This window comes from Stenella coeruleoalba, assembly GCF_951394435.1.
Source record: "Stenella coeruleoalba genome assembly, chromosome: 3".
Lineage (NCBI taxonomy): Eukaryota > Metazoa > Chordata > Mammalia > Artiodactyla > Delphinidae > Stenella > Stenella coeruleoalba.
This window is the reverse complement of record NC_137148.1, coordinates 148,798,766-148,811,504: the sequence shown is the minus strand read 5'-3', so window position 1 is coordinate 148,811,504 and position 12,739 is coordinate 148,798,766. Positions and strand designations below refer to the sequence as shown.

General features: G+C 38.9%; 1 protein-coding gene across 4 annotated transcripts in view; it reads right to left on the bottom strand.

Annotated features, from left to right (window-relative positions):
• Positions 1-1,467: 1,467 nt before the first annotated feature.
• CPEB4 (cytoplasmic polyadenylation element binding protein 4) overlaps positions 1,468-12,739 on the bottom strand; it is a 60,657-nt gene continuing 49,385 nt past the window's right edge. For all 4 annotated transcript variants that reach the window (XM_079915356.1, XM_079915357.1, XM_079915358.1 and 1 more), the window contains 5 exons: positions 8,260-8,349; positions 7,777-7,895; positions 6,268-6,382; positions 4,571-4,752; positions 1,468-2,094 (listed from right to left, as the gene is read on the bottom strand). In XM_079915356.1, the coding sequence (XP_079771482.1) occupies positions 1,867-2,094; positions 4,571-4,752; positions 6,268-6,382; positions 7,777-7,895; positions 8,260-8,349 (734 nt within the window). In that variant the 3' untranslated portion in view covers positions 1,468-1,866. The remainder of the gene's footprint in view (positions 2,095-4,570; positions 4,753-6,267; positions 6,383-7,776; positions 7,896-8,259; positions 8,350-12,739) is intronic.

Here is a 12,739-nt window from a genome sequence, read left to right as displayed (position 1 = left end):
GTCCCTGACCAGCTACGCAAGAGCACCCTCCATTCACATGACCGCTTTCAATATTTGCAGGGGATTCTTTCAAAGCAGCTCCCTTTCTGTATCTAACAGACAGCAAATGCCTCCATTTTGACCTTTGGAACTTAACAGGTATATAGTTCATTAAAGCCTGGATTAAAAATAAAGGACTGCTTTTCCAGATCAGTAGGGGTCATCAGCCAGGTGGTTCCACCGCACTCCTGGGGCAAGTCTTTGGTTTTGAAGGATCCAAGATGGTACTGTTAGGTAGCACAACTAGCAAGATTGCCATTAGATTTTTTTTTTTTTAATGTTTTGCACACTGATGATAATCCTTTTCATGGTGGATAGGGCATTTCATAAGAGAATGTCCATAAAAATAAAAGTTACTTCCATGACCAGGGCTTCAAGAGACTATTTTCAATTTACCCCTGAAGCATACTGTTCAACACATCGTAACGCCTTTCAAAAGCTAGTTTTATTTATAATAAAGCATGCATTACTTGATGAAGTTGGCACTTCAAACACTGACTATGTCCCATGCTAAGTTCTGAAACTGTAATGTTATTTTATTTTATAGGAAGAGTAAGATAAACAGACGTACCTTTGCACAGATTTACACAGTTACTTAGTTCAACAGTGCAAAACACTTTGCAACTACTTAACTTTTTTTAAACTTTTTTTTTTCGTTTTCTATGTTACAACTAAATTACAGGATACCCAAAGTAACTTTAAATCTAAAAGTAAGCCAATCGACAGCCAATTTGAATATTGGTTTTGTCTTCCAGTTTGGGCTACACACGGTAGTCTAACACAAAATCAAAAATGATATCCTTGAGGTATCTCTAGATCTGTTTGTTTTTTTTTAACGTCAAAATGGAGAGCAAAGGCTGACACCTGATGAGTGTTAGTAAATTAGGATATAGAGTTTATATATAACATCAAAAATAAAATTTATATATTTGTTCTTTAGGAGAGGAAATGCTAGTTTTCCCACCAGTTGTCATTAACTCTAGCTTTGGTAGGTTTCCTGGGGCTGTGACCAGATAAGTAAAAGTTTAAAATAAATAAGTGCACTCCCCTCAGAAGTAAATGTACCCAATTTTTATATTCTAAATTTAAAAACCTGTTTAAAAGAAAATAAACCTAGCTCTGCCTACTTTACTATTTTTTTTTTCTGATGTGGTAGTAACTTTGCGGCATAATGAAATCACATTCCGCCTCTAAACCCTTAAAATTAGTTATAATGCTGCTTCAATCTTGCTCATGCATTTGTGTTTGCTTTAACACGCTCTCTCCTGTTAATAATTGTTAACTTCTTCCATTGCTGTTAAAAGAATAAGAAGGGGACGGAAAAAAAGAGAGAGGCAAAAAATATGAAAGAAAAGAAAGAGAAAGGCAAAAGCACTTCCCTGGGGGAAACCCCGCGTCAGGAGAGATTGATAGTGTTATTGTTATGTGGTTATTTTAATAAAAGTATTCTTATCTGTTACATTATTAACAATAATTTAATTAAAAACCCAAAATACTCTATTGTTTCATTTCTCTTTTAATATTTCTCTCTCTCCTCTAAGAAAATGTTGCGGGAAGTTTGGATCCTCTTGGGCTCCAGCAAAACAAGAGAATGAAACTTCCATGCAACATGATGGCAATACGAAAAAGGAGTTCATACATATTGTTTTCAGTGACACGAGAATCTACAAAATGCCTATATTATAGGTCATTCTTTCCATTAGACTTATTGTTAAGTTACAGACTGCACAAAAGGACATGCCAGCATGAAGAGGTTGAGGAAGGGGGCAGAATTAACAGAAGAGTGCACTTATTCTGAGGCCTGAAAATGAGCACTGTAGTTATCCTTTAGTTCCAGCGGAATGAAATATGTCGAGGACGGTCACCGCCTTCCTTCACCAGGGGCTTGTGGAATTCCCTGCCAGCGCGAGAATGAATAGCAGCCCAGCAATATTCACAGTAATACTGCAGACAGGTAACATTAGCACAGAAAAATGGAGCAAATTTTCCCCCACAACGGGCCCCCTGACATTCATCACACAGCTGATCGTCCAAGACATATGGCTTAACTTCCACCTGCAATCAAAAATAAAACAAGGGTGTTTACATTTCTCAGTGAATGGACCAGGCAACTCTTATACCGTGTACGTACATTTCCATCCACTGTCTGAATGAGTCTGTGCCAAGGTACCCCAAAGGAAGAGTCAATAATTCTTTTACTGAAATTAGCTGTCATCATTTAAGAAATAAACTGGTAAGGCTTTTATGCCCATTGTTTTACATTTTTGTCTTATTAAATAAACAGTTTTCAAATGAAAAGCAAGATCCCAGCAGAAAGTTAAGAGTGAAGCCAAGTTAACGTTTACGAACATTATGAGGTTAAACCCACAGGAGAGTTTTCATAGACACAAACCGTCACTTTAATTAGTGGATCTGGATTCTTGTCATATGTGGAATTATAACTTACACAAGACCAACTGAGAGATTCCCAGTGCCACAAAATAGCACTTCAATGTACAAATCAGAGGGAAGCTGCCTGCCTTCTGCATCACAAGCCTCTGAGCTGTAATAAGGTTTGGGTCATGGTTTCTATTTACAGTGTACACATCTTGGGTTATAATCACAAACCTCGAACTCCAGGAAAACAAGATGCAGCCATAGTACTCATAATCTAAAACCTTGCTTTGTTCTTTGTCAGGAAGAATGGTTTACTTCAGTCTAAAAGTCAGAGGTGAATTTATAAAACTGGGTCTGTTCCAGTGTTCAATAGGCCAATGTCATTTGAGCCTCTCAAGCATTAAAAATAACCTGGCTATTAATTCTCCAGTGGGAAAAGAGTTGGTTATTTTTAGTCTTGGAGAGACTCATGATTGAAACTCCCTTATACCAGGCTATGACTACCACTGGTGCCATCCACTTCTGACAAGGAATCCTGAACAAGGTTAGCTGTGAACAAAAAGAGAAGAATGATATGGAAGGCAGGAAGAGCAGATGTAATCAGAGGATTAGGCTTCTGGCCCCGAGGCCATTCCATAACATCTACAGAACGGCAGGAACACTGGTCAAAGAATTGGATCCTGGAGGAAAACAAATTACGTCTGAATTTCTAATGGCTAACCTTACAATTCTGAAACCGATGATGGAATGAAGCGATGAGGTGGGAGTGTCCGTTTACTCAGATGTACATATTTTTTAGTGTGAATAAAAAACAAGGAGGCATGTTAACATATACTGCAACTAATCCTGCCCCCCTCCTCCATGTTTACAGTATAATGTATACCTTTCTCCTTAATATATTCACAGTATGATGATCACTACCATGGGAAACTTTCAGCTGCCACCGATGTGGAATGTACATGAAATGGAACATAAGCAGTAAGTGTAAACCACTAGTGACTTGACAGTTTCTACGTACTGAATTGAGAAAGGCACAATACAGTCAATCAACAAAGACTTTTCTGAGCACAATGCCTTGGAGTGTTGGATACCTAAGTCAGCCCTAATGAAAGTGCCAGTCTGCCACGAAATGAGGAGCTGACACCAGAATGTAAATCAACACATTGCTTTCTTCATCAAGAAGGTCTTTCTATGAAAAAATCTCAACTGAACTATAAACACTGTGCTTATTAATGCAGCAGATTCACATTCTGGTATAAATTCCTATGTCACCACAAACTCCTAACAAACCATTTACCAACTGGCAGTCGGTTCACAAGCCGTATTTTGAGTAGTACTGGTGTAGGATAGAGTTCCATCCACCAGAACATAAATCCATGAGGACAGGGACTTCTTGCCCTAGGCACTAAAATGTTTGTTGAATGCATGAAACACAAAAATAAGAAATTCGTGAATGCAAAGAAAAAAGACATATACTGGAACACATAGTCTCAAATACAATACATTAAAAAACAGAAGAGTTAACTTTGAGGGTTTTTTTCCAGGCTTTTGATTCGGAGGATAAACACAACAAAGAGGAATATAAAGTGTGAAAATAATGCTAATGAACTACTACCTAATTTCAGGCAGTAAAATAGATTACAGATGAAAGGATTCTGAGTTCTACTTAATCTGTTACAATGAAATATTTCTTATACATGCCGTCCTAGAAATGAATTTACTCAATCATTTGTTACATAGGAAAATAGGGCTTGCTGAGGTATTTTTGATATCCCAGGTTTAAAAAAAAAAACCGTGAGGAGATCTCAAGGGTGTTCATGTTTGTATAGTTGATATAACATAGTACAAAGGATTCGGCAAATATGCACTGAATGACTAACTGAATTAAGTGAATGGATGGAGGTGATACCTTAGGAAAGATTAAATGGACTCGAGCAAAGTGACTGTAATGTTCTGGTTAGGCTATTCAAAAACTAAGAGACAGAAGAAATTCATATGAAACTCTTAGATGTATCCCAGAGCATGCATCTAATGGGTCCTACGGGAATAACTATCAGCTGTCAGTTTACTGTCACATAAAATTCCCCCACTCCAAGCTCGGTGATGACACAGACGGCCATTTCTAGAACTTGCCAGAATGTAGTCCAGGACTTACCCGTTTATCTATCTCTCCATGCTGCAGCTGCACGAAGCGGGCACTGATAGCAGCTATGTAACTCTGTTGATTAGAGAATGCGACTCGCCCAGCTCCTTTTGGGTATTTCAGCTCAGGGTCGGTATCAATCCCAGCATAGCACACGCCTCCATACAGCCGGTCCATTATCATGGCAAGCTCCACTACATACGGAAGGAGCAAATGGGACATGTGAAATCAGGAAAATTCATCTGGCTCTTACATCAAAAGCAGTTCATCTGTCTGTCATTACAATAATTATTAAAGTGAAACTAGTTATTATAACCAGTTGTACATGTGTTCATCTTTAACCTACTGTAACTAAGGGCAGGGACTCTGCTGAGTATTTCACATATGTTCACTTTTAATCTACACAACAACCCTATGAAGTAGGTAGTAATTTTCTGGGGAAACTGAGGCACAGAGAGGATGATTAATCTGTGCAAAGTCATGGATAGTTAAGTGATTGTGCTGCACTTGGCACCCTGGTCTATCTGCTCTACGCCACGACGCACCATATATTTACCAGTTAACAATGTACTGCTTAATATAAATGATCATTTGAACACTAGAAAGCTGATTGGCAGGCTCTTTGGGGGTCCTTTGAGCATATTTCCAACAAAATCCTTTTTACCTTTCCTTACCGTGTAGCTATTTGCCAATTTTTCACATAGAAGCTTGAAGTAGTGCTTCCCTGGTGGCGCAGTGGTTAACAATCTGCCTGCCAATGCAGGGGACACGGGTTCGAGCCCTGGTCCTGGAAGATCCCACATGCTGCGGAGCAACTAAGCCCATGCACCACAACTACTGAGCCCGCGCTCTAGAGCCCGCATGCCACAACTACCAAGCCTGCGTACCACAACTGCTGAAGTCCGTGCGCCTAGAGCCCGTGCTCCACAACAAGAAAAGCCACCACAGTGAGAAGCCCGTGCACCACAGTGAAGAGTAGCCCCCCTCGCTGCAACTAGAGAAAGCCCGCACGTAGCAACAAAGACCCAACGCGGTCAAAAATAAATAAAAAATAATCAATAAAAAAAAAAGAAACTTGAAGTAATAAATGCATCTGCTTCTCCATGAAATGTTACAATTTTGAAACTGCATTCATGTTCATTTTATGTTCTTTATCTCACTTATACTATTAAACCTCAAATTACTTGAAGTTGGGGATGAAATTTCTTCTGTAAGCACTGCTCTGAAAACACAATGCACTGCTAAGAACCCTGCTGTATTTCAGAGCTCAGTAAGCAGCTGTTGAGCACATGGGGACGTGGAAAACAAACAGCAAACATCTCGATACCTAACCCATCCCTGAAGGGTTTTTTTCTCTCAGATGATGATGAGAGCGATGAGCATTAGCATTACGAGACCGTGCGCTAAGCACTAGGCATCCACAATCTCATTTAATCCTCAAAACAACTCTCCATAAAGGACATACTTATAACTCCACTTGACAGATGAGGAAATTGAGAATTAGAGAAATTAATTTGAGCAGGGTTACTCAGCTATTAACTGGAAGCAGAGCACATGAATTCAAGCCCAGTTACTTGGATTCCAGAACTCTCACTCCTAGACATGAACTCAAATGCTTATGGAGAATTTATCCTGAAAAATCTGTATATTTCTTATGCTAACGGATAAATAGGGTTTGTTTGTTTGTTTGTTTCTTTGTTTAATCATACCAGCTCGCAATGGTCGGGGAACACCACCAACAAATATAGTTTTTCGTGGGTCAAGAGGCTGTGAACCATCCATCACAAAGTCACTGTCACTGAGATTCCAAGGCCGAATCTGTACCTAGAGAGTGTGCAAACCAGAATGTCTCATTCTCAACACAGACAATTTATGGAGAAAGGAAGTTTAAAATTATTGCAGAGTATTTTACTTTTAAAAGCAATAATCCATGTCATTACAAATCAATAAAACTGGAAAACTAGAAAAGACTTACAAGTAGCATATTCCAACCTTTCATTTCACATTTAAGAGTAGACTAACCAAGGTGGAAAGTTCAATTTAGTTGCCTATTATAACCCAAATCACTTAACACTAACATGCCCTTAATTATCTGTAAGTTAATTAACTATTTTACAGCTTATTTGGGCCCCTCTCCTACGCAGCACCCCAGTAGCCATATAATTTAAATTTAGCACGGTATTGGATGTTGATTAGTATTCAGTGCTATGTGAACTAGGACTGTGTGTCCAATCCTATGTCCAGGAAATGCAAACTACTCCTGATACTAACAAATCTGTTACATTGTTTCAAAAAGCATTTCAAAATAAAAATATTGATATCTGCAGTAAGCTTTTTATGATAAAACACTTCAGTGTGTCCATTACAATAACCAAGGATCAAGTACCTCAATTCAATTGTTTGCGTGTATAAACTGTTACCAATGCCCACACCAAAGGCTAAGGGGTTGATAGTGGGGTATTCCCAACAGGTACACCAAACTAAGTCCCAAGGCCAGAAGGTCCCAAATTTAAATACCTAAATTTAGGGACTGGCAGGGAACAAGCAAGTCAAATAGAGTCTAGCCACATAAGAATTCTGGGACAACCCTAAGACACTAAGAGGAGCTCCACAAATCAATGTTTGAGCTGAGCCCACTGGCGCCTCCATCCTGAACTGGACCCCATCACTAGGTACTGGCTGAGCGATACCAGATTGTTGGTTTGCCAGATTTGTCGAAACAGGCTAGTTGCCACTATTCCTAAAGACTAAATTTTATAATAAAGAAAAACTTCTTCAAAAAGAAACAATATGCAATGTACATTTATGTATATACATAATTCATTTTACCTGGCGAGTACCATATGCAAAAAGTTAAGGATAGTATTGGGTAAAATCTTGATCAAAGAGAGGAAGGAGAAAGACAGATCTATTTGTGATTTGAGTTCTGTCATTCAGAGGAAATTCAGCTACTTTATATTTACCAAATGCATTTCCAGGTGAAGTCTTTTAATAGAAAGATTCACCAATATTTTAACTAACCAAAAATTCAATGTCAAAATAATGTGCACAAATATACAGAATGTCAATGCTAGGAACCTGACAAAAACAAAACTTTTTCATTTCGATTCTACTTAAAACATGTCAATTAACAGATACATAAAGATGTCTGTGGGTTTTTCAGAGCTAACAAATAGAGGCAAAAATGAGAAGCTATTTTCATGCTAGACTGCACTTACTGGCTTGTCTTTGATAGTGGGACTTGATACACAAAGGTAGAGTTTTCCATCTTCTTCAATACATGCATCAATGAGAGCCTGAACAGAGCTTTCATCTTGAAATAGCAGGAATGCATAGCCTAATAAAAAAATTTTTGAAAGGTTTATATTTTTCCTATTTTTAAAATAATTCTTCGAGGGAAAGGAAGCATAAAACTAAGGAAGGGAAAAGGTGTAGAAAAAAATGAAAACAAACAGAAACCCCTAAAAGTTAAATCTCACCCTAAATCTGATAATATCAACATAAAGTTCAGTTTGGTATTATCTTGAAACCTCTTTTAGAGTAAAATTAAATCTGAATTGAAAGTACATACTAAATACAAATTTTAAAGACATATTTGGGAAAATGTAAGTTTAACAATGAAAAATTGTACAGTGAAGGTAAACATTTATGAAAAGAACATAAGGAGAAACTATGCATGTATATTGAATATTGAAAATTACCTTTAGGAGGAAAATAGGATTTGCTCTCTGCTTTATGAGGCCAATCCACAATCAAAGGGCCAAAGCGACGAAAACTAGCTGTGATCTCATCTAATAAACAACAAACCAAAAAAGTAGATTTAAGTATTTTTATGTTCATTTTTGGGAAATAGTTTAGAAAAAAAGTTTCCTATCTACTATTTACAAGAATAGTACACCAAGACCTCCCACATCTCCTTCATCTGGATTCCCCTTACTGTTAACATTTTGTGTGTTTGTCTTCCGCCTCTTCCCCTTCTATCTATGCATGAATCTATCTATCTGTCTATCTATCTATCTATCTATCTATCTATCTATCTATCTATCTATCTATCATCTTTTTCTGACATGACGCTCTATTACCCCCAAACACAACTACTGGTACCTGCTCAAAGCAAGGTCACTCCCTTATGTACCGCCAAACAACGCTGCTTCCAATCAGGAAATCAACATTGATAAAACACTCCCAATTCACAGACTCCATCCCAATTTTAAACTATCACAATATATCTCTTTTTTCCTTTCTGATCCAGAATCCTATCCAGAATCATGCTACATTTAGATGTCATGTCCCAGGTCATCAGTCTTTTTCAGTTTACAATAGTTCCTCATTCTTTCCTGTCTTTTACATGCTTAGTAGCTTTAAAATATACAGACCATTCATTCTGCAGGATGGCTCTCAACCTGGGTCGGTACTGTTTCCTCATGACCTATGCATTCCAAACAGGAAAACCACCATAATGATGCTATGTCATCCTGTCCTTTCACTAGGTATGTTAATCTTGTTCAGCTAGTCAAATTGATACCTGCCTGGTTTCTCCACCAAAAAGAAACCATTTTCCCCTTTGAATCTGATTAGTATTTTGTGGGGGAATATTGTGTTATCCATTAATATCCTGTTCCCTCATTAGACTTGGCATCCACTGAAGACTCCTACCTATATCAACTACCACAATGATTACTGCCAAATGCTGATTACCTATTTCTATCAATCCTTCTACATTTACTAGTTAGTATTATACAATAAGGAAGAGTTTTCCCTTCTCCCCCATTTATTTAGTCATGTATTTATTTATACCAGTATGGACCTATTTTATTCAGTGGGTTGTAATCTGATTCTCTCCTCATTTATTTTGATGTTCAATCTGTCTTCAAAATTGTCCCTGATTTGGGGCTTCCCTGGTGGCGCAGTGGTTGAAAGTCCGCCTGCCGATGCAGGGGACGCGGGTTCGTGTCCCGGTCCGGGAAGATCCCACATGCCGCGAAGCGGCTGGGCCCGTGAGCCATGGCCGCTGAGCCTGCGCGTCTGGAGCCTGTGCTCCGCAGTGGGAGAGGCCACAACAGTGAGAGGCCTGCGTACCGGGAAAAAAAAAAAAAAAAAAAAAAAAAAATTGTCCCTGATTTGGCCAGTGGGGGTTCCTATGTCCTTTTGACCTATCCCCCCATCATCCTTCAAGGGCTTCCATACTTCCTGGCCCAAGAAGATACTCCACGCTTTCATCTTGTTCTTTCTCTGCCCTACCCTTAGAATTAGCCGTTTCTCCCCCCACACCCCAAGAAATCCTCATTCCTTTCAGTGACAAAAGATATTCAGAAACTGAGATTTGGGTATTCCATATAGTCATTGCTAGTGGTTATTTATTATTTCTAATTCTTCTCAGAGGACCAAGCTAGGAAATATATGAATATACACACAGATACATTTACAACTGTTTCTGTATCTGTGTACATTTATAAAAATGAGTTCATACTGGCAATTGCAAAGTCCACTCCAACATCCCGTGTTTTTCTCTAGCCTTCCCCCCTCCCCATGTTTGTAAATTCCCTTCTCGCTATGAGAAACTAAGTTCTCATCATCCTCAATATGTTGGCTTCCTTGCTCAAAGTAACCCATCTTTCAGCTAGCTGCCCTGGCTGTCTCCTCTACCTTCCACCTCTGCACCCTAGCCCTTATTGCCCTGATTTATTGGGCACCATGCACACTGCTGCTGAGGCCTCCGAGCAGGCCCCTCCATGTGTATACCTACACATGCCCTCCACTTGGCACCCTCTTCCCCCTCACCAACCACCTTCCTTGGACACCAATATCTCTGAGCCTTATGAAGAAGGTAAAGGAAGGGCACGTGGGATGGACAAGGAAGACTTGATCATATTTTCCTATTAATGTAAACGATACCAGTTATGCTATATTATATATTTGGAGAACTAATGAGTAGACTATAGGAAAATAAATTTCCAGGAAACTTCTAGAAAGAGTAGGTAAGCATATGTAGGTAAGACCTGGGAGTAGGGCAGGAACAGAAAAGAGAGATGAGAAACACGTTCAAATTTCAGTCTGGTAGAACTGTTCTCATCTCCTCCAGATTGTGAAACAGTAGTCTGTTCGAACAGCTATGATGCCTGTTGCTATGGTACCATTTAGCTCGTGTGAGACTGATAAATAGGGGAATGATGTCAGTGTAACCTAGACATTATACGGGTTCACAAATGACTTTTCCTAAGCAAGGTGAGCTAGCATAGTGGGAGAACCATAACCTTCAGCAGGAAAGGAAAAAGCCCCCAGCTTGTGTGATGTGCAGGTAGGAGCCCCCTCAGCTCTATTATAAGAAAATAAAAAATGAGCACAGCAACCAAGCCTCTCTGGTCAGAGAGGTGTCCCCCCAACCTTGCAGGGCTCTTATCTCCTGCGAGTTTCCATTCCTCATCTGCTCAGAGGTCCACTTTCATCTGCATTGCCTCCAAGCTAGCAAGCCAGCATTTCTGCTCTATTGTTTTTGTGCATTTTCAATATTCCTTGAGGCAGCCTCTAACCATACTGAGCTGCTTGCCTGAACTGTCCAAGTTATTTCCAAGGTACTAATTCTCTTTTTGTTAGTGCTTCTGGTACAAAATTCATTAGGTTCTAAGTGATCTGCCTCTAGCCCCTTTTGCCCCATAAACTCTGTGATTCTTAGTGCACAACTCTGCAGAACACAGTATTCTTCATGAATAGGTATTTCACATTTTAATAGAAAGGGCTGCCTGCCTAAATTGCTACCAACTTATCAACATACATGGTCTTGAGGATAAAGTAAGATGACTAACACAATTCCCATTAATTTTGCTCAGTTTAAACCACCTCCTTTGCCAAACTGGTCAAATTTACCTGTGCCTCTAAGAATTTTAGGAACGATACATTTAAGATTGCTTAGTAATTTTCCTAAAAGATACAGACTAACTAAGCCAGAGAAGGAGCTTATCCCGAGCAAGGTCAGATAAAATTCAGTCTCCTCTTTCTGTATATAAGCACATAATTTCCTCATTGAAGTCCATCCAGGGCTCAGGAGTGTTAAAGATTTGACCTCTAAAGGCTCATAAAACCTAGAATCCATAATGCTAAGGAAAGTGACGATTCCAGCTAGAGAAAAGAAAAGGTCACACCCAGGAGCTTACTGGAGTGAACAACATCATGATGAGGTGTTCAACCCAGGATGAACACTTTGAACAGAAGCTATGCCTTCTGACGACAGAATGGAGATTGAGCCAGTCTGGCCTGAAATTTCAGCACAGCTTCCTCCAGGACATTTTATCATAGACACACATACACAAAAAAAACCTGTGTTTATTTCAATCTTTGGCTGTTTTGAAGCCATTGTTGTTTCAATCTTCCAAAAGACTGATCATCTTAAGGAAAATGTAGTGGCTCAGTAAGTTTAACCTCAATCTAAATGGGAAGTTATTAAACCTCATTATTAGACCTTATAGATTTTTAGAGAAAACTCTTCTATCCTCCGTAACATTTCTTTCCATTTCCATTCAGGAAACCAAGACAAAATAGATTAGGAACAAAGAGCAAGCAAGGATATATGGTTGCTGTATGGTCGCTACTTTGACTTTTGTCAGGGTCACTTAGACCCACAGGTGAATAAAATACTTCTGGACAATAGTCCTCTATGTCTTTTTGCATGACTGGCTCCTTATTCAGGTCTCAGCTCAAATACCATGTCCTCAAAGAGGATTTCTTTAACCACCTAATCTCACAAGTCTCCCTTCTGAGACTTCACTACATCACATCAACCTGTTTTCTTTTCAGTACTTATTCTCTAATATTTTCACACATTTTTTATCCCCCTTCCCCCGGTAGAATGTCAACTCTATGCGAGCAGGGGCTTTCTATCTTATTTACTACTTTAAACAATCCTAAGAACAGTGCATAACATTCAGAAAGCATGTAAATATTTGACAAGTGAAAAAATACTCAGAAAATGATACGACTCCAGGCTATATTTTTCAAAAGTTCAGGCTTATTCTAAGATTTTAAACAATTAACTGTACATTTATAGAGCACTCATAAAAGGTAGAAAATAGGAAAATGAATAATTGAATTTGGCCAAGGAAGGACACACAGACAAAAATGCAGTTAGCATCTGTGTTTGCCCACAGCAGAATCCTTGAGAGGTTTTCCCAGTGATGTTTGCTCTTT